The 24,805-nt window shown below is 51.7% G+C and overlaps 2 protein-coding genes across 2 annotated transcripts; one reads left to right on the top strand and one right to left on the bottom strand.

Moving 5' to 3' along the window:
* On the top strand, window positions 1–15,921 carry FBXO46 (F-box protein 46). The gene is made up of 3 exons (XM_068527209.1): window positions 1–72; window positions 827–922; window positions 11,511–15,921. Exon 3 carries the CDS (start codon window positions 11,589–11,591, stop codon window positions 13,404–13,406), a length of 1,818 nt encoding a protein of 605 aa, XP_068383310.1. The 5' UTR covers window positions 1–72; window positions 827–922; window positions 11,511–11,588; the 3' UTR covers window positions 13,407–15,921.
* QPCTL (glutaminyl-peptide cyclotransferase like) lies at window positions 15,896–24,605 on the bottom strand. Its single transcript, XM_068527210.1, has 7 exons — window positions 24,363–24,605; window positions 23,720–23,863; window positions 22,675–22,956; window positions 20,983–21,135; window positions 20,783–20,882; window positions 20,170–20,286; window positions 15,896–18,598 (listed from the first exon to the last, which is right to left on the bottom strand). The coding sequence occupies exons 1-7, from the start codon at window positions 24,570–24,572 to the stop codon at window positions 18,453–18,455; spliced, it is 1,152 nt and encodes a 383-aa protein (XP_068383311.1). The 5' UTR covers window positions 24,573–24,605; the 3' UTR covers window positions 15,896–18,452.
* Between the last annotated feature and the right edge of the window lie 200 nt (window positions 24,606–24,805).

Raw genomic sequence — 24,805 nt, 5'->3', positions numbered from 1 at the left:
CGGAAGGGGAGGCTGGAGAGGAGCGAGTGGGGGAAACCCGCGTAGCCGGGGGAGCTGCAGCGCGGGGAGATGGTGAGAACCCCGAGAGGGGGCCGGGGGCGCTTGAGAACCCGGGCGGGGGTTCGGGACCCTGCGGCGAGAGAGAAGAGGCAGGGGCTAAAGAAGGGGCTGGGTGAGGGGAGATCGCTTGGGGGAGGGGATTGGGAGAAATGGGAGCCGGAGGGAATAGTAGAAGAATGGGGGCTGGGGATGGGTCTTGAAGGTGGGGAGAGAGTCGAGCTTTGGGATTGATTGTGAGGGAGCTCAGAGCTGGGGAAAGGAGTCCCGAGTTGGAGAAGGGGCTGGGCGTCCTGGCAGAGGCCCTGAAGGGGGCAATTTCGAGGGGTTTAGCGTAGGGGATGTGGAAAGGCATGGGAGTCAGTGCTAGATGAATGAGGGGGTCTGGAGGCTCCGAAGGAAAGGCCAGCTGTGGATGCGGTGGGTTGGAGCCTCTGGATCGGATTGGGGGCAGGAGGGCAAGCTGAGATGGTGGAAGAGAGAAATCAGTGGTAGAGTGGTGTGTAGGTTAGGATACAGAACTGTGGGTGGAGTGCGGAGCATGAGATGAGGGGCCTGCCTGTAGCGATAGTTTGCTTAGTCCAGCCAGAGACTCCCGATAAACTGGACAGTCACAGAACTGTAGGATAATATGGCCAGCAGGGGCCATAAAGGCGACCTTTTGCACTCTCGTTTCTCCAATGGGATTAGAAAAGTGTAGCGGATTATGTGTATGGACATTCCAGCATTCAGATCTTTTCTTCTGCTACTCCTTTGTGACCTGGGCAAGTGTCCCCTCTTTGAAACTCAGTGCCCTTATCTATTGTGGGAACAACATGCCACTGAGAAGAGAGGAGGCTTCATAAGATCGTCATCCCGGCTCGGGGTAAGTCCTTAGTGTAAGAGCTGTTGGTGGGAAGTTCCCCACCCCAGGAATGTGACTGGGTCACAGGTGCTAATGGATTCCCTCCTCTTTAGTCCAGCCTCAGAGGCGTTTTCTCAAAACCTGGCACTGAGCTGGGCACACCCCAGCTCAGATACATGCGGGGGCGGGAGGGGGCGGGTTCCCCACAGTCGATTCCAGCTAACACTTATTGTTTAGGAAGTGCCTGGCCCTGTTCTTAGCTACTTGTATGTATTAAGTCCTTTAATTCTGACAACACCCCTGAGTTGTAGGTGCTGTTATTTTCTCCATTCTACAGAAAGGAAGCAGAGGCACAGAGAGGTTCAGCAACTTTCCCAAGGTCATCCAGCATTAAACGATAGACTCAGGATTCCAACCTAGACATCCTGGCTCAGAATCTGTGCTCTCCCCACTGTAATTTACTCTCCTCTCCTTGTACTGAAGTACAGTGTCATGAGTAGGGCAGAGACTTGAGAACTGAAGCAGTCCTCAGTTTGAATTTTAGCTCTGCCATTTACTTGCTGTGTGACCTCGGGCAAGTCTTTTGGCCTCTCCTCAATTATAAAATGGGATCAGAACCCCTAGGAAGGTTAGAGGGTTCGGGCAGGTAAGCATGTGAAGTGCTTGGAGTAAGTGCTTTATACACCTGAGTTGTCGGTTTTTTTGAATGGGAATGGGAAACGCAGACCTGAGAGAGGGCAGTAGAGAAGGACCAGCGAGGGAGACATCAGCCAGGCTGCCTTTCCTTTCTCTCCCAGGTTCCTCCCATATCCTGACTCTTGTAGTTCCCCACCCTCTACCCCTGGGCACCCAAGCCCAAGGGTGACTCCCCGAGGGGGTGCTCAGAAACTCAATCTGTCCCCATTCCCATTCCTAGCCCCAGCCAAATATAAATATTTCACTTGCCAATGCCCAGCCTGGCCCAACTCCAGGTATTTCTGTGAATATGAAATATTTCTAACAACTGTGTGCTTTTTTCTCCCAACTTTTTGGTCATTAGGACCTCACTGGGCAGTTTGGCAACTTTGTCAATCATTTTGAAACAGTTTGGTTCATTTGTCTTGAGGCTTCCGGAGTTTATCCCATAAACTGTCTGACCCTGATAGGAAAGCTTATGGTTAATAGCATCAGCGTCAGATAGGACCACATTCCTGTCCCCCATCTCTGCTGCTGTGTGTCCTTGGCCAAGTTGCTTTCCCCCTCTGGGCCTCAGTTTTCTCATATGTAAAATGGGGCCACATTCCAACCGTGAGGCTCTTGTAAGCAGTTGATGAGGTCACATGTATAAAACGCCTAGTGCATATTAAGCTCTTAGTAAGTGTGAAGTATTTTGATTAATTTTATTCTTTCAAGAAAAATGTATTGAACATGTGCTCCGGAACCAGAACACCCAGATTTGAATCCTGGCTCCATCACCCACCAGCTATGTGACTTTGGACAAGTCACTTAACCCCTCTGGACCTCAGTTTCCTCTTCTGGAAAATGGGGGTTCATCCCTTAAGTAGTCCACCATGTTGATAGAGCACCTACTCTGTGCCAGGGCCTGTACCAGGTACATTTTTTTTTTTTTTTAATTTATTTATTTTTGACTGCGTTGGGTCTTCATTGCTGCACACAGGCTTTCTATAGTTGCGGCGAGCGCAGGCTACTCTATGTTGCAGTGTGCAGGCTTCTCGCTGCAGTGGCTTCTCTTGTTGCAGAGCACGGGCTCTAGGCGCGCGGGCTCAGTAGTTGTGGCTCGCGGGCTCTAGAGCGCAGGCTCAGTAGTTGTGGCACACGGGCTTAGTTGCGCCGTGGCATGTGGGATCTTCCCGGACCAGGGCTCGAACCCGTGTCCCCTGCATTGGCAGGCGGATTCTTAACCACTGCGCCACCAGGGAAGCCCTGTACCAGGTACATTTTTATCTCCAGGTCTCCTGTTAGTTTGGGGAAAAGTTGCCAACCTCTTACTCTTCCCTGTACCAATTTGTCACATCTGAATGCCCCAGGGTGATGTGACACCTTTTCCCCCCTTTGTTTCTCTTAGAAAATGTGTCTCCTTTCCAAATTATTTTGCCTTTTCTTCAAATCTTAAGTGTGTTTTCAGCCTGTGCTTATCTGAAGCTTACTCATACAAAATGATGTTTTTTTTATCATTGTGAATGGTATATTTCTAGCGGCTCTGGTAAAGCTGTGTTATTCCTAAAAGCACAGGTTTTCTCAAAGACTTGGCTTGTCACCTGCTCCTGACCCCTCAATTAAGATCATAACCCCCGCTTTACACTCCTCATCCCTCTCACTTGGTATGTTTGTTTCCCTGTAGCACCTTGAAAATCACTATCTATTTCTTGTCCCCTCTCTCCAATCCATGAGGACAAGGATTTCTGTCTCCTGTGCCCTGCATGTCCCCGATGCCTGGAACAGTGTCTGGCACCCAGTAGCTGCTCTGTAAATTCTGTTTAATTACTAGGTGAGACCCAATACCCAACAGTAACAAAGGCATGGCCATATTTTGATTATTGTGGGGGAGTAGGATCGGTTTCATTTCAGAATGTGAAATAAAGAGAGATGTCTTTGGCTCCATCAGTGATAACTCTTCAGCAGTCTCACTTTTTTTTTTGGCCGCACTGCGCAGCTTGTGGGATCTTAGTTCCCCGACCAGGGATCGAACCTGTGCCCCGTGCAGTGGAAGCGGGGAGTCCTAACCACTGGACTGCCAGGGAATTCTCTGTCTCACCTTTTCTTAATAATCCTGGTGCCTTCGTATTGAACCCCTCCTTGGTGCCTCGCTGGCAGTGAGCGCTCTACTGGGTTGATCTCAGTGAATCAGCAGCCAACCCATGGGTGGGTACTGTGATTATCTGTATTTTTCAATGGGGGAAACCAAGGCACAGAGGGATTAAAAACCCTGCCTACGGTCACACCCCTAGAAGTGGGAAAGCTGGGGTGCTCGGAGGCCCTGTCTGGATTCTGTCTGCACCCTGGATCTCTAGATCCTGAGGATTTGGATGATTCGTACCATCAGCTGTCAGTCAGAAAGGGAAACTTGAGAGGGGGAGAGAGACCAGCAGACCCTGAGTCCAAAAAGCCAGTAAAGGGACATGGATGGATCAGGATTGCGGACAAAGTAGTAGTGGGGGTGACGGGGTAGAGACAGTGGAGGATAGAAGGAGGAGGACCAGGAGCAGAGCCCCGGGGTCCTGCCACTGATGCCTGTTTGGCAGTGGGCAAGTGCGTTCCCTGGGCACCACTCTGTGCCCAGCCCTGTGCTGGCACGACCCTAACCTCCCGGACCATGGGATGGAGGTACCCCAAGGTTGGGGGAGGGCGGTATCCCCTGACTCATCGTGGGGGAGTCAGGCATCTGCTTTTTATCCTTTCCTTCCTTCTTTGGCTTATTCTGTGGTTGCTACTGTTTCCAGCTTCTCAAGTGGCAGGCTCAGCTTGTTAATTGTCAGCCTTTCTCCTTTCTCTGTGCATTGATAGAAGCAGGTTCTCCCTCCACCTGCTGCACAGCTGTCCTCCTTGGAGCTCCCTTTACCTTCATCTGGGGATTCCTTCCTTTTGCCTGTTTCTGGGCTAGATCTTATTTGTTTGATCTGATAGCTTCCTTTTTCTTGGTTTATTCCTTCCTGTGGTGAAGCAAATCCTCCAGTAGCTTTCTGAGAAACGGTTCCTGGGCATGTTTTGTTTGTTTGTTCGTTCATTTTGTTTTGCCAACTTGCACCTCTCATGGAAGAATTTTCAACAGGGGAGTGCTGTGGTCTGATTTGTGTTTGGAAAGCTCTCTCTGGCTACCATGGAAAGGATGGAGCCGGAAGAGCTAAACCAGGCCAGGGAGCCACGTGCGGAGGCTGGAGCAGCTGTACCTTTGAGGAGAGGTCCCAGCCTTCCAGAAACCCAGAGGATGAAGGGGAGAGAGGCCCTCACCCAGGTCATTGTCTTTGAGCAAGGGCAGGTGACAGGTGCTGCCACAGGAGGCCTGAGGAGGAAGAGATCCTGTGTAGCTTAGGAGGGCACCAGCACAGCTCCTGGAGGAGGTGGCATCCTACCCTGGTCCTGGGAGCAGGACTTCCACCAGTGGACTCGGCTGGACCAGCTAGTTTTTCACAAGAGGTCCCCAGTAGCAACTGTGCAGAAGGCAGACAGTATGGCAGTGTTAGGGGTTTGTTCAAACAAATGTGCACTGCACACCTGTGATGTGCTCGGGCGTTGCTTCTCACACTTAATTGCGCTCGCAGTCCCCCAGAGAGCTTGTTGAAGTGCACATTCTGATTCAGCGGGTGTAGGGCAGAGCCCAAGATTGCATTTCTAACACACTCCCAGCGGCTGCTGCTCTGGGGACCACACTAATAGTAGCCAACCGCTCGGCGCTGTTCTAAAAGCTGGTGACACAGCTGTGAAAAAAAAACTAGGCAAAAATATCAGCCTTGGGGGAGCTTTCATTTTAGTGAGGGGAGCGGACAGTAAACTTTGTAAAGTTTATAGTGTATTAGATAGTAACACGTGCTAAGGAGAAAAGTAAATCAGGGAAGGAGAGTGTGTATGTCTGTCTGTGGCAGGGGCTGCAGTTTTCAATCAAGGAAGGTCTTGTGAACAGTAAGGTCCTGCTGTATAGCACAGGGAACTCTATTCAATATCCTGTGATCAACCATAACGGAAAAGAATATGAAAAAAGAATATGTATATATGTATAACTGGATCACTTTGCTGTACAGTAGAAATTAACACAACATTGTAAATCAACTATACTTCAATAAAATAAGTTGAAAAAAAAAAAAAAAAAAGGAAGGTCCCATGAAGGTGATCTGAGGAGGGGGTGAGCCCTGTGAATACCTGGGGAAGAGTATTCTAGGCATAGGGAACAGAGAGTGCAAAGGCCTTGCGGATTGAACAAGATGATCGAGGAACAAGATGATCCAGGAAAAGTGCTCCGTATACGCAATGAATGAGCTGCTTGCACTCTGGAGTCAGCCAGACTCTTGGAGTCAAAGCTCAGCCACAGAGCTGCGTCCGACAGCAATTACTTAGCCCTTCTATGCCTCCACTTCCTAATCCCTGAAACGAGATGCAAAATAGTAAGATGATGTGAGAATTAAATGAGTTAATATTTGTAAAGTACTCACAGCAAAGCCTGGCTCACGGTGAGTGCTCCAATGTTAACTGCTGTTGTGATCATCATTTGCTCTGTAATATATTCATGTTGGCCATGATGGTTTATTTGGATGTCTGCCCCCTTTCCCATGAGCTCCTTCTGGTGAACTCAGTGTCATCTCTGTATCCCCAGCATCCAACCCAGGGCCAGCACACAGGAGGACCTCAGAATGTCAGATGAGGGATATAAAACTGGATTCTCTAATTGTCGGGGGCATTCCAGCGAGGGTGCTGGTTGTGCGGTTCAGGTCCTTACTGATTTTATCTTTTCAACCAATGTCTTATGGAGAGATGTATTAAGGTGTCCCATTACATTTGTGGATTTGCCAAACTGTTTGTCATTCTGTTGTTTTTTGCTTTGTATATTTTGAGGCCATAGTATTAGGAGCACGTATGTTGAGAACTTTTGTGTCTAATGGGTCGGTTTGTTTTGTCACCATCTTTGTCCCTCATAATACCTTTTGCTTTTGTCAGTTGTTACTATTTTTTTAAACAGCAATGTCACTCCTCTCCTTGACTCTTGGTTCATATTTGCCTGGTCAGTCTTTTCCCATCTTTTTATTTTCAGTCTTTCTGGCTTCTGATGTTTTACAATAAATGGATCTTCACGGAGCGTTCTCTAAAAGCTGTCTTAGCGTAGGGCTTTGTGCTGGGCTCAGTGTGTGGAAGTTAGAAAATTCTGCCCCAGTGACCTCGGACACAGATAGAATACTTGGGTGTGAAACAGAATTTACACTGTCAGGCTTCATGGAGTTTACGACATGGAGCCTCTGGAAAAGGAGCTTTGATCCATTCAGTCCCATGCTGGGCAGTGTTGCTGGGGTCACCATGATGAGCATGATACCTCTGACCCTTCCTCCCTCCTCTCCTCCCGGGGGTTCACTCTCCAGTGGAGGAGACAGATCCATCTCTAGACAGTGATGACTCAAGAGTGGGCAGGGCTGGGACTTGGGAACCCGGAGGTCCCCCTCTGGGCAGTTGGGAGGTTTCCAGGAAGGGAGCTCAGGGAAGGCCTCTCTGTTAAAGATACAGGCCCATTAAAGTTACATTTGAGCAAAGACCCAAATGATAGAAGGGATTGAACCATGTGGAGATCTGGGGGGAAAGCATTCCAGTCAGAGGAAACAGAAGATGCGAAGACTATGGAAGGAAAGAGCTTGGTGACTCTGAGAAATAGACAGCAGGGAGGCCAGTGTGGGAGCCCAGAGGTGGAGCCTGACCCAGCCTGGGAGGTTAGCTTCCTGGAGCAGGGGATGGCTGAGCTGAGACCCCAGAGAATATATAATTAAACAATAGAGCGCAGCAATCTAGAATCAGATTCCCTGGGTTCATATCCCTACTCGAAGTCACACCAGGTATGTGTGACCTTGGGCTAGTTAGGCAACCTGTCCTGCCTCAATTTCTTCATCTATACAATGGAGATAACAGCTCCTATCGAGGATCAGACAGGGCCCCAGTATCCTAACTACTCTGTATGCCAGATCAGGTGCTTACCTGGGTCCACTGGGGGTGTGGAAGAGTGGGGAAGGACGAGGCTGGACCGGTGGGGTATCTGGGCTTTTTCCCAAGGGCACTGGGGAGTTATGGTAGGTTCTGAGAAGGGTAGGGACAAGGTCAGGTTTATACTTTTAGAAGACCCTTCTGGCTCTGATGTGTGGGATGGTTGGTAGCAGGCAGGGTGGTGGGGATGGGACAGATGCCTGCAGTGGGGCCACCTTCGGGTGTCTCTTGAGTCTGCCTGGCACTGAAAGGTTCTAGGCCAGTGCTGTTCAAGAGAAATATAAAGTGAGCCTTACGTGCAATTTAAAGTCTTCTAGTAGCCACATTTAAAAAGTCAAAAGAAGGAGATGAAGTTAATTTTAAGTATTTTAACTCATTATATCCTAAATAGTACCATTTTAACAGGTAATCAATATTAAAAAAACATTATTGAGGTATTTCATAGTCTTTTATTGTACCAACTCAAGAGTCAGATTTGCGGCGCCTGGTTGGAAGGGCTGGCCGGAGAGGTCCTTTTGGCCACACGGCCTGAGCCTTGAATGCCAGGCCCAGAGGCTTAGACTCTGTGCCGCGGGAGCCATCGCAGGGTTCTGCGCATTTGTTTTTCAGGGTTAGGTGATCCCGCTGCCCAGTTTCCCCCGCAGGAAATCTCGCCCCCTAGGGCTCCCTACCAAAGCTAGGCACTTTTAGATCTTTCTGCCCCCTTCCTTCCGCCCTGGAGTCTCAATCCCTAAACTGCTTGGCCCTTTAAATCTCAACTGTCAATCAAGGCTCCTGTTTAGAGGAAACGTCGTAATAAACCTCTCCTTGAATGCCGTGGCCTCGGTCCTGGCCTTGTCCCTCCGTTTAGCAGGAAGTTGGGAGTTGTTCCACGCTCTCTTGCACTCGGCTGTTTCCACATCCCACTTCGTCACCTCTCGCCTACTCCTCCCTCCGAAGTTGGGCCCCGTCGCCAAGGCCTTCCTTATATGGGCATGGCCCCGAACGGCCGCCGCTCATTGGCTGGGGGCCTCACGCGCGCGTCTGTCAACAAAGGGGCGGAGGGAAATTAGTCGGGTGCCCGCCAGCGCGACAGCCGGAGGGAAGGAGCGAGGGGGCGGGCCCTCTTCCCACTCGTGCGCACGCGTGTGTGTGCAGCTACTTTCTCCCGCCGCGGGGGGGCGGGGCTCGCCCGTGGGGGTGCTTTGGGGGCGTGTTTCGGTTTCGAGGGTAGCCCCAGGGGTTGGCGGATTCCGGGGAGGCCAAATTTGGGGGCTTGGGGACATTCTTGCGTGCGTGTGGGGATACTTTGGGGTTCCCTTGAGTTTAGGGGGCACCTTGGGATTTCGGTTTCCGTTCTGTTGTAGTGTGGAAGGTTCGGTTGTGTTGTAGGGGATCTCCCGTGTGGAATGGGGTGTTTGGTGGGTATAGGATTTGGGGAGCCACGGAGAGACTGAGAAGCAAAGAAAAGAGTCCAAGAGTACCAATTCTGGACCCAGAATGCGTGGGCTTTCGGCTCTCCCGACTTTCTACCTGATTGTCTCCGGACATGGGATTTAACCTTTCTGTGCCTCATCTGGAAACGGACTGATAACACTACCTGCTTCCTAGGGACGGGGGAGGATTAGCAGGAGTTGTTAGAACAGTACCCAGTAAGCTGCCAGCGAGCATGCCATAAGCTCATGTCTGCTTATTAACATTTTGTAAGGTTTCTTTGGGAGTATTTTGGAGGTTCTTTTGGCTTTTGAGAAATATCTGGTTTGGGATTAGTTTTATGTGTTAACGGAGCTTTTATGCTTTAGTGAGTTGTTTTGCGGTTGGGGGGCTTCTGTGGAATTAGGGAATACATGTGGAGGTTTAGAAAGAGTTTGAGGTGAGTATAGGATTTCAGGAAACTGGTCTTTTGGGTCATCTGTGAGGTTGGGAAATTGCTGTGTGTGTTTGAGTTCTTGGTTAGGCATGGGATCTGTGAGGGGTTCGTTGAGATTGAGGCTTTCTGTGCTGGAGGGGATATTTTTAGAAGTTTAGAGCAGGATTTGAGAGCGTCTGGATATTTTACGTCAGGATACATTTGCATCTATAGAGAATGAATGGCCTTTGATGTGGTAGCTTCTATTCCTGGACGTTTTAGATGTGTTGGTGGTTGGTAAACTTAGCCTTCTATAGGTTTTAGGGGCTGTGCGGCATTTTTGTTGTTGTTGTTTTTTTAAGCAAGAAACTGGCATTTCAGCAGGGGCTGTAAGTATTGGGGTAGGTGGGATTGGGGATTACGGGGGGCAAGGATATTTAGGATTAGGACTTTCTGTTTCTGGGGTCTGTGGATGTTTGGAGGCTGTCTAGATCTTGAATGGTGTCTACAGGGCTATGAAGTAAATGGTGATTTAGTGGTGTCTGTGGTATTGCCTGAATTTAGAGGGACCATATATACTGCAGAGGTCAGCAAACTTTTTCCATAAAGTGCCAGATAATGAGTATTTTAGGCTTTGCAGGCCATATGTTCTCTGTTGCCACTACTGAACTCTGCCATGATAGCATGAAAGCAGTCATAAACGAATGAACATGTTTCAATAAAACTTTATTTGCAGAGGCAGGCAGTGGGCCAGATTTGGCCCGTGGCTCAAAATAGTCTGACCAGGAGTCAGCAAACTACTTTTACCAGTCTGTAAGCATGTGGAAGTTTCGATGTTTGAAGGGTATTGTGTTGGGGGTTTTTTGTTTTGTTTTTTTAATTTATTTTTATTTTTGGCTGCGTTGGGTCTTCATTGCTGCACGCAGGCTTTCTCTAGTTGTGGCGAGCGGGGGCTACTCTTCGTTGCAGTGTGCGGGCTTCTCATTGTGGCTTCTCTTGTTGCGGAGCACAGGCTCTAGGCGCGCGGGCTCAGTAGTTGTGGCACGCAGGCTCAGTAGTTGTGGCACACGGGCTTAGTTGCTCCGCGGCATGTGGGATCTTCCCGGACCAGGGGTCGAACCCGTGTCCCCTACATTGGCAGGCGGATTCTTAACCACTGGGCCACCAGGGAAGCCCTGAAGGGTATTTTGGTTTCAAGATGTCTGGAGGGAAATGGGCCAGGGAAGGACTGAGACTGAGGGATTGAGACTGTTGGTCCTGCAGTAGAACTTGGTCGTGTCAGAGTCATTAGCAAAATTGCTTCCAGATTAGGTCACGCACACAAAGTCATTGCAAAATAAAACGGTCACTATTATAAGCCCTAAATTGAAAAGTCTGGAAAACAAGTTTGAGGGCCTGGTGTTACACTATGTAAGCCTTCCCCACTCTGAGCCTCAAACTCAGCAAGTTGTGAGCAACTTGAGGAAACTGGACTAGAAAGGCCTTCTCATCCCAGGGGTCTGCGTTCGTGCTTAAGGGAATTACCTGCCCAGTCTTGGTGCAAGTGTGTGCATCTTTCTGGGTGAGGATACACAGCTTTAAGGGATCCTTCAAGAGCCTCACGACCCAAGCAAAGTGAGGAGCTGAATTCTTAAGGACCTCTCTGTCTCCCACCTCTGATTTTCTTCCCCTGCCCAGCCTACCTTGTTGCTGCATCCTCTGGGCTCAAGCCGCAGTAGCCGTGGGTAGGGCTGGGAATTCTTGTCTTTTCAGGAACTTGTTTACTAGGTGAGCAAATAGAAAAAGGAGGAGCTGTCAGTTGGTACTTTCATTTCTGTTTAAAAAGTTACGGCAGCAGGAGGCCTCTGGATCGTGAGTGAACCCAGTCAGGCTGTGAGACGGCGGAGGGTTGGAGCAAACTGCCAGCTCCGGTCACACTCTGAGTTTTACAGGAGCAGGTCCTATCCCCTCTGCAGCCTTCCATTTGCTCACCTGTGCCAGGGGGGCGGGAACAGGATCTCAGTGGTCTAGTTTGGTCTGTCCCCTCAGGTCAGGAGACGTTGAGGTCAGTGGGGTACTGGGAGGGCAGGCCGTTCCCCAGCTCCCCAACCTCCTCTTCCCTGTCTCCAGGTGGCCTGTGGAGCCCCCCACCGCCATTCAGGTCCTGAGATGTGGTGAACCCCCGCCTGTCTGCCACCATTCCCCAGAATGGACCGAGGGGGCCTCCTTCCCTTCCAGCTGTGGTGCCCCCGGCCCTTTGGCACCTATTCCCAGAACCAGCCGCGCCCGCCTTCCGCAGCCCTCAAGCCATCGGCCTGCCCTGAGCCAGGCGGGGGGGCAGAGCCAGACCATGGCCCTGCCCACTCAGAAAACACACCCCCAGCCTTGGCCACGGAGGCTCCTGCCTCCCAGCCTGCCCCGCTCCTTTCAGCAGCCGCTGCCGGCGACGAGGGTCGAGTCCTGCTGGACACGTGGTATGTTATCAAGCCCGGGAATACAAAGGAGAAGGTGGCCTTCTTTGTGGCCCACCAGTGTGGTGGAGGCAGCCGGGCCAGCTCCATGAAGGTCAAGGGGCACTGGGGTAGTGACAGCTCCAAGGCCAAGCGGAGGAGGCGCTGTCTTGAGCCTACGAAGGCTCCTCCGGACCCAGGGGGACAAGACGGGCCCCCTGCTGCTGAGGGGGCCCCAGCCTCAGCCAGTGAGGATGTGGACCTGCTCTCTGTGGCCGAGATGGTGGCCCTGGTGGAACAGCGGGCCGCCCTGGCCCTGCAGAGCTACCCGCGCCCGAGCACCCCAGCGCCTGTGGTCTACGTGTCGGCCGAGCAGGGTGGGCCTGCCAAGGGGCTGGGGTCCGAACGGCGGTCTGGTGGCGGGGACTGCAGCCGTGTGGCGGAGGCTGTGGCCCACTTCGAGGCTCAGCGGGACAACCCTCCAGCCAAAGGCCTCCGCAAGGAGGAGCGGCCCGGGCCAGGACCCGGGGAGGTGCGCATCGCCTTCCGGATCTCCAACGGCCGAGAGCCCCGTGCACCGGATGGCAGCTTGCCCAACGGGAGTGGGGGCCGGCCGGGTTGTGCCTACCCTGGCAGCCCGGGTCCTGGGGCCCGGGCCAAGGACAAGATCACCTGCGACCTGTACCAGCTCATCAGCCCCTCTCGGGATGCCCTCCCCAGCAATGTGGAGTTTCTGCTGGCTAGGGCGGATGAAGCCAGCGAGGGTGAGACCCCAGCCCCTGCCAGGCCCGAGGACACTCCCCCGGCCCCCCCTCCACCCCCTGCCCGGGACTGTGGCGCGTCAGGCTTCCATGTGGATGTGGTGGTGACGGGGGTGGTGGATGAGTGCATCTTCTTCGGCAAGGATGGTACCAAAAACGTGAAGGAGGAGACGGTGTGCCTGACCGTCAGCCCCGAGGAGCCACCCCCACCTGGCCAGCTCTTCTTCCTCCAGACCCGGGGACCGGATGGGCCCCCCGAGCCACCGCCAGCCGACTCACCCGCCACTGCACCCGGCCCAGACGATGCTGAGGGGACGGTGGACACCTCCCTGTGCCGCCTGTACCGGCACGTGTCGCACGACTTCCTGGAAATCCGCTTCAAGATCCAGCGGTTGCTGGAGCCGCGACAGTACATGCTGCTGCTGCCCGAGCACGTGCTGGTCAAGATCTTCAGCTTCCTGCCCACGCGGGCCCTGGCGGCCCTCAAGTGCACCTGCCACCACTTCAAGGGCATCATTGAGGCGTTCGGCGTGCGGGCCACAGACTCGCGCTGGAGCCGCGACCCGCTCTACCGCGATGACCCTTGCAAGCAGTGCCGCAAGAGATACGAGAAGGGCGATGTGTCGCTCTGCCGCTGGCACCCCAAGCCCTACCACCACGACCTGCCTTATGGACGTTCCTACTGGATGTGCTGCCGCCGAGCCGATCGCGAGACGCCCGGCTGCCGCCTGGGTCTGCACGATAACAACTGGGTGTTGCCCTGCAATGGGCCAGGCGGTGGGGGCGGCCGGGCTGGCCGGGAGGAGGGGAGGTGAAGCCGGGGGAGGGGGGGGAAGAGCCCACCATGCCCACCCACACCCCCTCCCCCTGGGAGCCGAGGGTCAGAACTGGGTCACCAGCCCATACCCTCAGCCCAGGCAGCGTTGATCCCCCTCCAGAACTGCGATGGTGTTCAGGGGGGTGACCCAAGAAAGCACTCTGATTGACCCCTACTGGTTTTCTACTCTTCAGACCCTCAAGTAGGGTGTTTTTTTATCAGCATCTCAATTTCTTCTCCATTCAGCCCCAGCGCCCTCCCTGCCACTCTTCATACCCCAGGGACCTACAAGCAGGGAGCAGACGGCAGCTAATTTTGGTACTAGTTAAGGGTTCCCCCATTCTGGCCCCCTTCCGTTCCCTCCCCCCAATTCTTTCTCTCTGGAGCTGTTTTTTTTTTCCCAAGAGGCTGCAGCACCCAGGGTTGGTACCCTTCCTAACCTACTACACCAGGGTTCACCTCCTCTTTAGGAATTGGGGCCATCAGATCACAGATCACATTTGGCAGTTTTCATGGCCGCCTGCCATTTCTAGACGTTTTCCCCATTAAAACAATAAAAATCAGTTTTCTCCTTAACCTCAAGCTACCAGTCTCTCTACTTCCCCTAAAGAGGAAGAGGAGAAAAAAGTTGAAGTGTAAAAATTCTCCTCCTCCCAATATTTAAGCTATTGCCATGACTCTCCCCCCTCCCCCCTGCAAAAAAGCTGTGAAGCCCTTTGCCTCGCTCTGGACAGCGTGGGGGGCCGGTGGGCAGGGACTGTGGGTTTGAATTTCTGGGTTGTTTTTCCTTCCACTCTGGGTACTTGTTCAGGTGTTGGGGGGTCTCTCCACCCCCCCCATCCACATGTGTTTCTTTAGAAGCCTTTGGTCAACCAAGACCTTGACCTTCAGGCAGTTTGATCTGGGGTATTTTTGTTTGTTCTGAGATGTGTTTTTGTTGTTTTTTTGTTTGGTTTTGGTTTTGGTTTTTCATCCTTGTGGTTCTGGAAAGCTTCTAATGTGTGGCATCTGACCAATTTTGAATTGGTCCTTTCTATAAAATCAGTATTTATAAGGCTGGGCCCAGACTGGTTTGTGTGTTGTTCAGGGAAGGGATTTGGGAGAGAAGGGAGTCATGGGCCAGTGCATGGTGAAGTGGAAAAAGTTGAGAGAAGAATCCTTAGCCGAGTCCCTTAGCCTGAGATTATTTTTGACTCTTCGTCATGTGTCGTTTCGGATTTGAAAATCTCAAAATAGTAGATGCTCAAACAAGGTAGTTTTTATTTCTTTAGAAACCCAGCGTTTGGCAGGTATGGTGGACCTGAAGTCATCGGGAACCCAGGCTCCCTCTAGCCCACTATTCCATTATTCTTTGGTTGTGGCCCTCATCCTCATGGTCCAAGATGGCTGCTGGAACTCCACCCATCACCATTTTGCAGGAAAGGAAGTCCCTTGCCTCCCAGAAGTACCACAGTGTACTTCTGTGCACATCTTACTGGTCAGAACTTTAGCCACGTGGAAGGGCTGCAGAGGAGACTGGGAAATGCAATCTTTTAGTTGGGTGCATTATGTCCAACAAAAAACTCTTAACTAAAGATCCCTGTAATTAAAGCTTTAAAATATTCAGATAATTACTTACTAAAAGAAGAAGGAAAAATGGATATTGAGCGGTGGCTAACAGTCTCTGACATTCTTATCAAGGAATCAAAGTTTCCAGAGACTAGGCTATCTCATAGCAGTTATTTAATACTTAGATTTTAGAATCAAAGAAACCTGGGTTTGAATCTTGGCTTGGTTTTGTGGGATTTTTGGTTTCCTATAGCAGGAAGGCCAGATTATTTGGACTCTCCTGCTGAAAACCAGAAGTAAAAAAAAATCTGAAAAGCATCAAATATCCAATAAAATACAGTTCAGGATATACTCAGCCAAAAATTTAAGGGAAAGGCCCATGGGGCCCTGAAGCCACTTTTGCTCTGAGGGTATTTGCTGATGTGGACAAACTTGGATTTCCTATTTGTAGCCTTATTGGGACAAGCAGGCAGAAGTCAAGGTCAAAGCCTGTCCAAGGTGAAGAATCTAATAGGAGGTGGGATCCCACCAAACTACAAGCTCAGGTAAGGCTGACCCAGAACACTGCAGAGAAGATGTTTTAAATGCTGAGGGAGGGACTTTCCTGGTGGTGCAGTGGTTAAGAATTCTTTGCCTGCCAATGCAGGGGACATGGGTTCAAGCCCTGATCCGGGAAGATCCCACATGCCGCGGAGCAACTAAGCCTGTGCCAGCTACTGAGCCTGCGCTCTAGAGCCTGCGAGCCACGATTACTGAGCCCGCACGCCACAACTACTGAAGCCTGCGCGCCTAGAGCCCGTGCTCTGCGACGAGAGAAGCCACCGCAATGAGAAGCCCGCGCACCGCAACGAAGAGTAGCCCTCGCTTGCTGCAACCAGAGAAAGCCTGCACGCAGCGACGAAGACCCAACGCAGCCAAAAATAAAATAAATCAAATAAACAAGTTTTAAAAAAGATTTATTGAACTAAAGCTAGGTCTGAAGTAGCAGAGAGACCAAAAAAAGAAAGAAAATAGGAAGGAAGGTTATGGAGGATAGAGTGAGGAAGTCTGACACATTAAACTGGCGTTCTAGAATCAGAAGAGAGAATGGTGCAATGATAATATTTAAGGACACGATGATTGCAAATTCCAGACTGGTAAAAAGACCGGTATGCCCAGTGAGTCATAGGCAGGATAAATAAAAAGAAATGAATACCTAGACACATGCAGTGAAAGTGTCCAGCTGTGATCTTCAGCAATTGATTTCTCTGAAGCTCAGTTTCTTAATCTGAAAAATGAGAATACTGACAGTTCCTCAGAAGACTGACATGTGAGCTGTTGCATCCAGAATGTTCAACAGTTGTGCTTACCAAAGACACCTCGTGGCCTCTTCACAGTGTGAAGCTGGGGGAGCCTAAGTTTGGGGGACAGATGGGAGCTGGGGGAAACATCACCTTGCCAAGCATCAGCAGCCTCATCTGAAAAATGGGGCTCATGATCCTTACCCTGGATTCAAGTGGAAAATGTGCCCAGGTCCCTTGCCCAGAACCTGGCGTGTAGCACACTCAGCAAGATGACCTGCAGGGAGGCAAGGGGCCAAGGACGTCACTGAACACACTGCTTCCCCTAACATGGAGGTGATGGTTTCACCTACTTCTGGGATGGCTGTGAGGCTAAGGGGACCTGCTGCACTTTTAAGTGCTTGGCACCATGCCTGCCACTCAAGAAATGAACAAACAGGAACTAACTTTGTGATTTGACACCCTCCTGCCACCCTGGCTGTTGATATCTGTCAGTTTCCTTTCTGAACTCAACTTCTGCCAATTCCACCTCTAAGAGGCCGTTAGTCCCCACCCCCCAAACCTCACTCTGACTTGCAGCCAATTAAAAGCCTCCGGGGGAGCTACTTTTGACCAACAGTCTGTTGGTCCAGCACAGGTGATTTTTGGAAGGGAGGTAGGACATGGGGATAGGAGCACAGCTGTGGGTGAGAATCTGGGCTCTGTTCATAACTGGTTCGTAATTCTCAGCCCTGGCCACCTCATTCGCAAAATGAGAACCGAAATCATCCCTCAGCCCGTGAGTTCTCTCGAGTCCTCGCCAGCCTTAAGTTGGCTTGCAAGGCTGATGTTCACCTTCACTCTTTAACCCTGCATCCTGGCCTGGCACCCCTGTGGCCTACCAGGTCTCTATCGGAGTCAGGAAATCAGCAGGTACAGAGCCCAACACGGGACTTCCTGTCTCGGTGCCCTTTAGGTTTGCTAAGGAGCTGTGAATGAACCAAACTTGTATCCTTAAGGACAGCATGTCCCAAAGTTTGCTGATCATGAGACTTCCTCAGGTGCTTGTTACAGAGTCCCAGCCCCTCCCTGAAGTTCTGATTCAGTAGGTGGGACCTGGGAGTCTGCATTTTATTTATTTATTTTGCCTCACTGCGCGGCTTGTGGGATCTTAGTTCCCTGACCAGGGGTTGAACCCGGGCCCCGGCAGTGAGAGTGCCGAGGCCTAACCACTGGGCTGCCAGGGAATTCCCCGCATTTTTAAATAAGCGTCCCAGTTGAGTCTGAAAATTAGGGCTGGGAAATAATTTCTTGGGCCATCACTAGAGTTTGCAGTTACACACACCATCTCCCACTCCTGTACCCACAGCCAAAAGGGAAAGGATGGTTTGGTGCAACTAGTTTACAGTGAGTCTAGATCTTTCTGACCCATTTCTACCATAAGTACACTCAAACTATCAAAACCCAGTGTTTCCCAAAGTATCTTCTCAGGTACCATAGTTCTGTGAGGTGTTTCCCAATAAAGGGGTTCCGTGGTGAAATACTTTGGGGAAATATTGCATTCTCTTTCTTGAAAATTCACATTGCGCAAATGAAGAAACTCATTTAATGTTGTCTCACCCCACTTTGGTCCCCCTTTTCATGCAACACCTATGTATGCTGGTTCTACAGGATATATTTTGCAGAAACACTGGTTTATTGGCCATTGGATCTGGCAGAATCTGGAGTTCCCAAGTATTGGCTTCCATCTCCTCTGTTCCCTGCTTACGAGCACATCTTCTGTGGGTCCAACATGGCACATCCATGTGGGAGTTGGGTTTGGACTGATACAGTAGCAAGGCTGCCATTCTGGAGAACGAACTGCCACAAAAAACATAAGCCACAGAGAATTCATTTGGTCAGGCGTATTGCTGGTCCAGATGCCATTTGCTGACTAAAATGGAGAACGGCATTTGGCCCCTGCAGACCTGCAGCCCAAGTGTTTCCCTCAGGGCAGCGGCCAAGCTCTTATTCCTTTGGCTCTCACACCACAGTGGTCTGTCTCTTCCATGCCTTTGAAGAGTGGCAGCTTGAGATAAAGAAAGAGGGTCTTCCAGTCAGAGCACAAGCAGAGCCAAAGGTGTTAAAAAAAGGACAAGCCAGCACACCGCAAGCAGGCCTGGCCTGAGCTCCTCGGCTCCAGGTGCCCTCGTCACGTCTGCTGCTGGGTGCTTCTCCCTCAGAGTCCGCCAGGCAGGCTAGAGCCCCAGGTATTCAGCCAGGAACACGGCCAGGATGCGGCTCAGGTTGTGTACCGTGGGTGGGTGCAGGTTGGCCTCAGAGTCATCGGACGTGTGCCAGACAGAGGGAAAGGGTGTGGAGATGAGGTGGAGCACAGGGACCCCTGCAGGACAGAGAGGAGCCTCAGGCTTGTGCGTGGCCCCCAACTGACCCAGGAGCCCAGGCCCCCGTCTGGGGAGCCTTGCCTTGTCCCCCCCACAGCAGAAGATACTCTGTTGTGGCACTTGAAGAATTCTGAACAATGATTTTCAGTGTGTGAGGGTACATGTTCGTTTTAAAAATACATCCAGTATATTTTTTCATAACGCAAATTAGAAAAACTCAAAACTTAACAGATTATGGAAAGACAGGAGAAGGGAACGAGCTCTTTGACCTTCCTTGCCGGGTATACATTATTAGGCTCTTTTTCTCTTCTTTACTGATAGTTAACGTTTATGTTCTATTCCAGGCCCGAGTCTAAGGCCATAAACACACACAATTTTATCCTTACAATAATCCTGGAAGGTGTACTATAATACCCGTTTTACAGATGGGGACACTGAGGCACAGAGGCAGGCCGAGTGATGTGCCTAAGGTCTCGCCTCTAGTAAAGAGCACAGTCAGAATTTGAACCCAGGCCACGTGTCTCCAGAGTGTGTGCTCCTAACCCTTGCACTGCACTGGGTTCCTGTCCTCAGAGTGTTTCACTCTTTGTTTGTCCAGATTTGGTAAGTATCTGTCCCCCTGCTAGACAGGAGCCAGGTGGATTATGGCCCGTCACTGTATCCCTGACAGCTAGCTCAGTATCTGCCTTGGGAAGTATTCAGTGAATGAATCAATAAAGGCATTGTAAGAAACGCATATTTGTTGAATGAGTAAATTATAGAATAAAAATTTAAAAAGCAGTTTTTAGCACTTACTGTATATGCCAAGCACCGTGTAAGAAGGCATTTTACATATCTAATCTCATCTAATCCTCCCAACTCTGAGACTAAGAATACATAACATAAATTTGGTGTAGCCACTATGGAAAACAGTATGAAGGTTCCTCAAAAAATTAAAAATAAAACTGCCATATGAAAAAAAAAAAAAAAGAATACATACATACGTATGTGTTTGTATGTATCTCTTCCTTTTCCAGAAGAAACGGGGCCACAGAGAGGCTCAGTAATTTGCCTTAGGTCAACCAACGGTAAGTTGCAGATCCTAGAACCCAGACCTATCCAATTCTAAAACCTATGTTTTGAACCCCTCTACCAGATGTCGTCAACCCTGGCTGTGCATCAGAATCACCTGGGAGTTTTGTAAAAATAATGCAGAGGCCCCAGATTGTGGTTCAGTAGGCCTGAAATGTGACTGGGCATTTTTCGAAGCTCTGGTGATTATGCTGGGTGGCCAAGGGCTTGAGAGGCAAGAACTAGAAGAAACTGCAATCACTGAGGCACAACCAGTAATAGCTAACATTTCTTGAACACTCGCTAGTGCCAGGCACTGGTCCAAGGGCTTTACATTCAATCCCCTCAACAACTCTGAGATGGGGGCTGTTATCATCCCCATCCTTACAGATGAGGAAATCAAGGCACAAAGAAGTTAAGCAGTTTGCCACCAGTCCCCTAATCTGGGAAGGGGCCAGGGCCAGGTCTCATCTGTGGCTCGCTGAGACCCCTGCCCACCACGCCTCCCCACAGCAAGTACCTCGGCGGAGGAAGGGGATGTGGTCGTCTTCCACAGAGCCAGGGGGCTCCCCGGGCTGGAAGTACATCACTTCCCAAGGATGAGACTGCAGTAGGTTCAGACGGTGCAGGCGCTTCTCTGGAGGCGGTGGGGATAGAGAGCAAGGGTCAGCCCCTCAACGGTCAAAGGTTCCCCTGATCACAAATCAGAGGAGGGCAGGGGTTCTGGGGGTGAAGCACTGGTCATCCCAACAAGGATGAATGTTAGTTACCCCTTACTGCAGGCCGACTATGTTCCCAGTCTCAATTAATCCCTCTGAGTCTAAGGAGGTAGATACCCCTATTATTACCATCATGCCCATTTTACAGATAGGAAATTGAGGCTCAGAGAGAGGAAGCCACTTGCCCAAGCTCACACAGCTGGTAAGAAAGAGAGCCAGAATTTGAACCCAGGGCTATCTGACCCCAGAGCCCCCGTTTGTAATCACTTCATTTGACTGCTGTGGGCTCTTTCTGTGTTTCTGCCCTAGTGCTTTAGAGAGAGACTAGGGAGGTAGAGGGAAGGCTAGATGACCCCTTAGAGGACAGGTGCCTGGCCTCCCTCCAGCATCCCAGGTGGGTGCCTGCCTCCTTACCGACGCTCCTCAGCCGATGGAACCAGCGGGCCGTGCGAGGAAAGTGACTGTAGAAGGTCGGGTTGGGGGCTCCCAGGAGATCAAGAAGCATAAAGAGATCCTAGGGAGAGAGGCCAGGACTGGAGAGGCCAGGCGGGATGCTGCCAGCCTCGTGTCACCCGCTTCCCACCTCACCGGAACCCGGTGGGGCCTGGTCTTACAATAGCCTGGATCCTGGTGAAGCCAGGGCCGTGGGGTGCAGACTCCATGAGCTGGGCCAGGTGCCGGGAGCCGTAAAGCGAGTCCTTGGGTCCCCACTCCTTCAGTGCCTCTTCACCGTCCAAGAAGAGCAGCTGCAAGGTCACTGGGGCCGCCTGTGAGGGCCAGTGGTCAGGGCCGGCTCAGTGCCAGCCCTCAGCCTCAATGCACACACATTTCCTGCCTGCTTGCACAGCTGACTAGGGCAAACTAAGTCTCCGCACTCGAAGAGCACGGTGGCCAAGAGTACAGACTCGGAGCCAGACTGCCTGCGTTCAAATCCTGGCTGGGCTGCTCAGTAGCCAAGCAGTCGTGGGTAAGTTACTAAGTTCTCAAAGCACCGGCTTCCTTATGTAGAAATGGGGTTAATACCAGTTCTCATCATAGGGTAGGATTCGAACCCAGGTCCTAGGACAGCGCCTGGCACATAGTAACTAAATAAGGGTTAGCTCTGATTGTAATTGTTATTCCTCAAGTTCATGTAGCAAAAGAGACAGACCCACAAATAAATAATTATACAAACGATGAAATGCAGTCGGGCAAATGCTTCCAAGAACAACAGCGTCCTGACCTGGCCTAGGGAACATGTCAGGTCTGTTGGAAAGGGATGTTTGCACTGAGGCTGAGTAGGAGCTGGCCTGGCAAAACGGAGCAGAGGGAAGAGTGTTCCCCGGTGAGGAAGCAACATGAATCAGGACTGGGGCCAAAGAAGGGGCCAAAGAGGTTCGAGTAGAGGCCCAAGCGGTCAGCAAGGGCCAGGGAGCTTGGGCTTTGCTACAGGGGCACTGGGGTTTGAGCCATGGAAGGGATCTGAGCAGGGGAGGAGCGTGAGGAGATCTGTGTTTCCGTTCATTCATTCCATACAGTTTAAAAAAAATTTTTTCCCACAGGGTTGATGTTTTTATCTTTTGGTTGTTGTTGTTTTGGCATGTGGGCTCTTAGTTCTCCGGCCAGGGATCGAACCCATGCCCCTGCATTGGAAGCGCAGAGTCCTAACCACTGGACCACCAGGGAAGCCCCTCCATACATTTTGATTGACATCCTACTTTATGCCAGGCAATATTCTCAGCCCAGAGGATACAGCAGGAAATAAGCGCAGCCAAGGGCCTGCCTATCTGGAGCTTATTCTAGTTGGGGAGACATAAACAAATCAACATAAAGCACCATGAGGCATGGGAGAGTGACAGGGAGCTATTTTAGGGTGGCTGGGAAGGTCTCTTTGAGGAGGTGACATCAAAGTGGACATCTGAATGAAGGATGGCAGCCAGCCAGGAATATATCTGAGAAAATCACATTCTAGGCAGAGCAAAGAGCAAGTGCAAATGCCTGGGGTGGGAGTGAATTGTGTGGCTTGAGGTACACGGAGGAGGTGGGAGGCTAGAGTGGAGTGAGTGAGGGGTGAGAGGTGGGAGGGGAGACCAGAGAGGTGAGAGGGCACACCTCATGGGCTAAGAGAAGGGCTCTGGCTTATTTGTGGAACAAGGTGAGAGCTGTGGGAGGATTTTAGGCAGAGAAGGGACAGGATCTGACATTCAGGAAATGGAAAGACCCTGTGGCTGTGTTGTGGAGTGGAGGAAGACAAGACCAAGCACGGGATGGTGTTGGTATGGACCAAGGTAGAGGCAGTCCCCACCCACCCTACCCCGGCTCCTCACCTGCTCCTTGGCTCTGGCCAGCTCCAGGTCCAGGGCCTGGGCCAGCTCCAGTAGGAGGGCACAAGGCACAGCTGAATCCGTGGCCCCAATAAAGGGGGCTGACCCAGATGGGAAGAGCTTCGAGTCGTAATGGCAGGCAAGGGTGAGGTGACGGGCAGCCCTTGGGTCCAGCGTGGCCACCACGTTGCTGAAGTGCAGTGGCCCCAGGGGTGTCGAGGCTGTGAAGGGGTCCAGTTCTATATGCCAGCCTGCCGTCAGGGTCCGCAGTGTGGCCTCCAGGAACTAGTGGCAAGAGATAGATGGGAGAGTGGGTGGGGACTGGGGAGAAGGTCGGAAGAAGGGCCATGTGACCTGAACCAGGCCGAGCAGTCGGGTTGACTCATAAATCTCACTTTGGTTTAATCGTTCCCTTGATACACTTCTGCTGAGTACCTACTAAGTGCCAGGCGTGGAGTGACCCTGTCTCTTGATGCCAAGACTAATCACAGCTCATCCTTCCATAGCACTCACTCTGTGCCAAGCCCTTGTTCTAGGAACCCTGTGGAGTGGGGACTGTCATTGGTTCCATTTTGCAGATGAGGAAACTGAGGCACAGAGAAGTTAAGAAACTAGTTCAAGGTTACACTCCAAGTGGCAGATGTGGATTTGAACTCAGGCAGTGTTCAAATGACTCTCAATACTTTCTGGGAGGCAATGTAGTGATGTTACCGCACCGGCTCTGGAGCCAACCCATTTGGGTTGAAACCCTAGGTATATCATTCATTAGCTGTGGGATTTGGGCAAAATGCCTAACTGTTCTGCGCCTCAGTTTCCCCATCTACACAATGAAGATCAGATTGGTGCCCACCTTATCCGGCTGTTGCTGATGCTTAGCATATAGTAAGATTTTGGTGGGGGCAGTAAAGAGGGCAGTGGTCTGGTGGTTAGCAGGATAGGACTCTAGAGTCATATTACGCCCAGCCAGAGCCCTAGCTCTGCCACTTGGGCAGAATACCCATTTCCTTGGTGGGCTGCGGGGTCAGGGGTTGGAGGTGGGGCCCCTTACCTTTCTGACTTGGAGATTGCCGGGGCTGCCGGGGGTCCGCACAACCAGCAGGGGGCGCAGATAATTGTTCCAGAGACGGTGAGGGTCCAGTTGCCCCACCACCCTCCGCACCCCGGCTTCGGGGAGACTTCCGATCGATGGGCCCTTGGGAAGGGGGTGGGGAAGAGAAGAGCAGAGCGTGAAAGCAACCCTCATTCCAACTCTACCCTGGGGGCTGTCGTCCTCTAAGAAGCCCCAGTTCCTCTTCTTAATCGCAGCTTCCAGCATCGGAGGTTTCTAGGATAAATCCTACACTCGGGAAAGTCCCCCCAAGCCCATCCGGCCCAGCCCACCCCAATCTTGATGGGGGAAATCGAGGCCCAGCGAGAGTAAGGGACTCTTCCAAATAAATGACTTTAGGAATAGAACCCAGAACTCCCAGTCTTACTCCTCCAGACCCTTCCTCTTACGGGGTAACCGCTATTACAGAACAAGCCCGAAGCCTCATTCCGTTGGAAAGAGGCATGCGCTCTAAAGACGGAGACGGCGGCACCTGCGGCTAGGGCAATACGATAAAGATAAAGCCACGTCAACCTGAAACCTTGGAGAAGGCGAGGCGGGGAATAAGGGCTCCCGCAGTGTCCGCGTCCCCTCCCGGCCTCACCCGCAGCTCCCGGCCTAGCGGCAGCTCCTCATTCTGCTGGTACCAGCCGCTCCAAATGGTGTATAACACCGAGGCCACCGCCAGCGCCAGCAGCAGCAGAGGCAACAGCTGCGCCCGAGGTAGCAGGCGGCGCTTGGGCGGTGAGGGTGGCTCTAAAAGGCCGCGTTCCCCGAGCCGTAGCCGGGGCCGCCCGCGGCCCCCGGAACGCATGGCAGCTTTGCCCTGAAACCGGTCTGGGACAGCGGATAGAGTTTAGGCCCAGCCAAGTCCCGCCCCGTGGAATCACCGGACCAATGAGCAACAAGAGCGGCTGCACGATCCCACCCTTCCGCGGGCAGTAAAGCCAATGGGACTTTCGTTCTGAGGACACGCCTCCCTGTCTCCCCGGAGCTTTGGGGGTTGGTTCCCCTGAGGGTTGCACAGCCCAACAGGGAGCGCGAAAG

The sequence above is a fragment of the Eschrichtius robustus genome, chromosome 19 (genome assembly GCF_028021215.1).
Source record: "Eschrichtius robustus isolate mEscRob2 chromosome 19, mEscRob2.pri, whole genome shotgun sequence".
NCBI classification, from domain to species: domain Eukaryota; kingdom Metazoa; phylum Chordata; class Mammalia; order Artiodactyla; family Eschrichtiidae; genus Eschrichtius; species Eschrichtius robustus.
The sequence above is the reverse complement of the archived record's forward strand: the minus strand, read 5'-3'. Positions and strand labels throughout refer to the sequence as shown.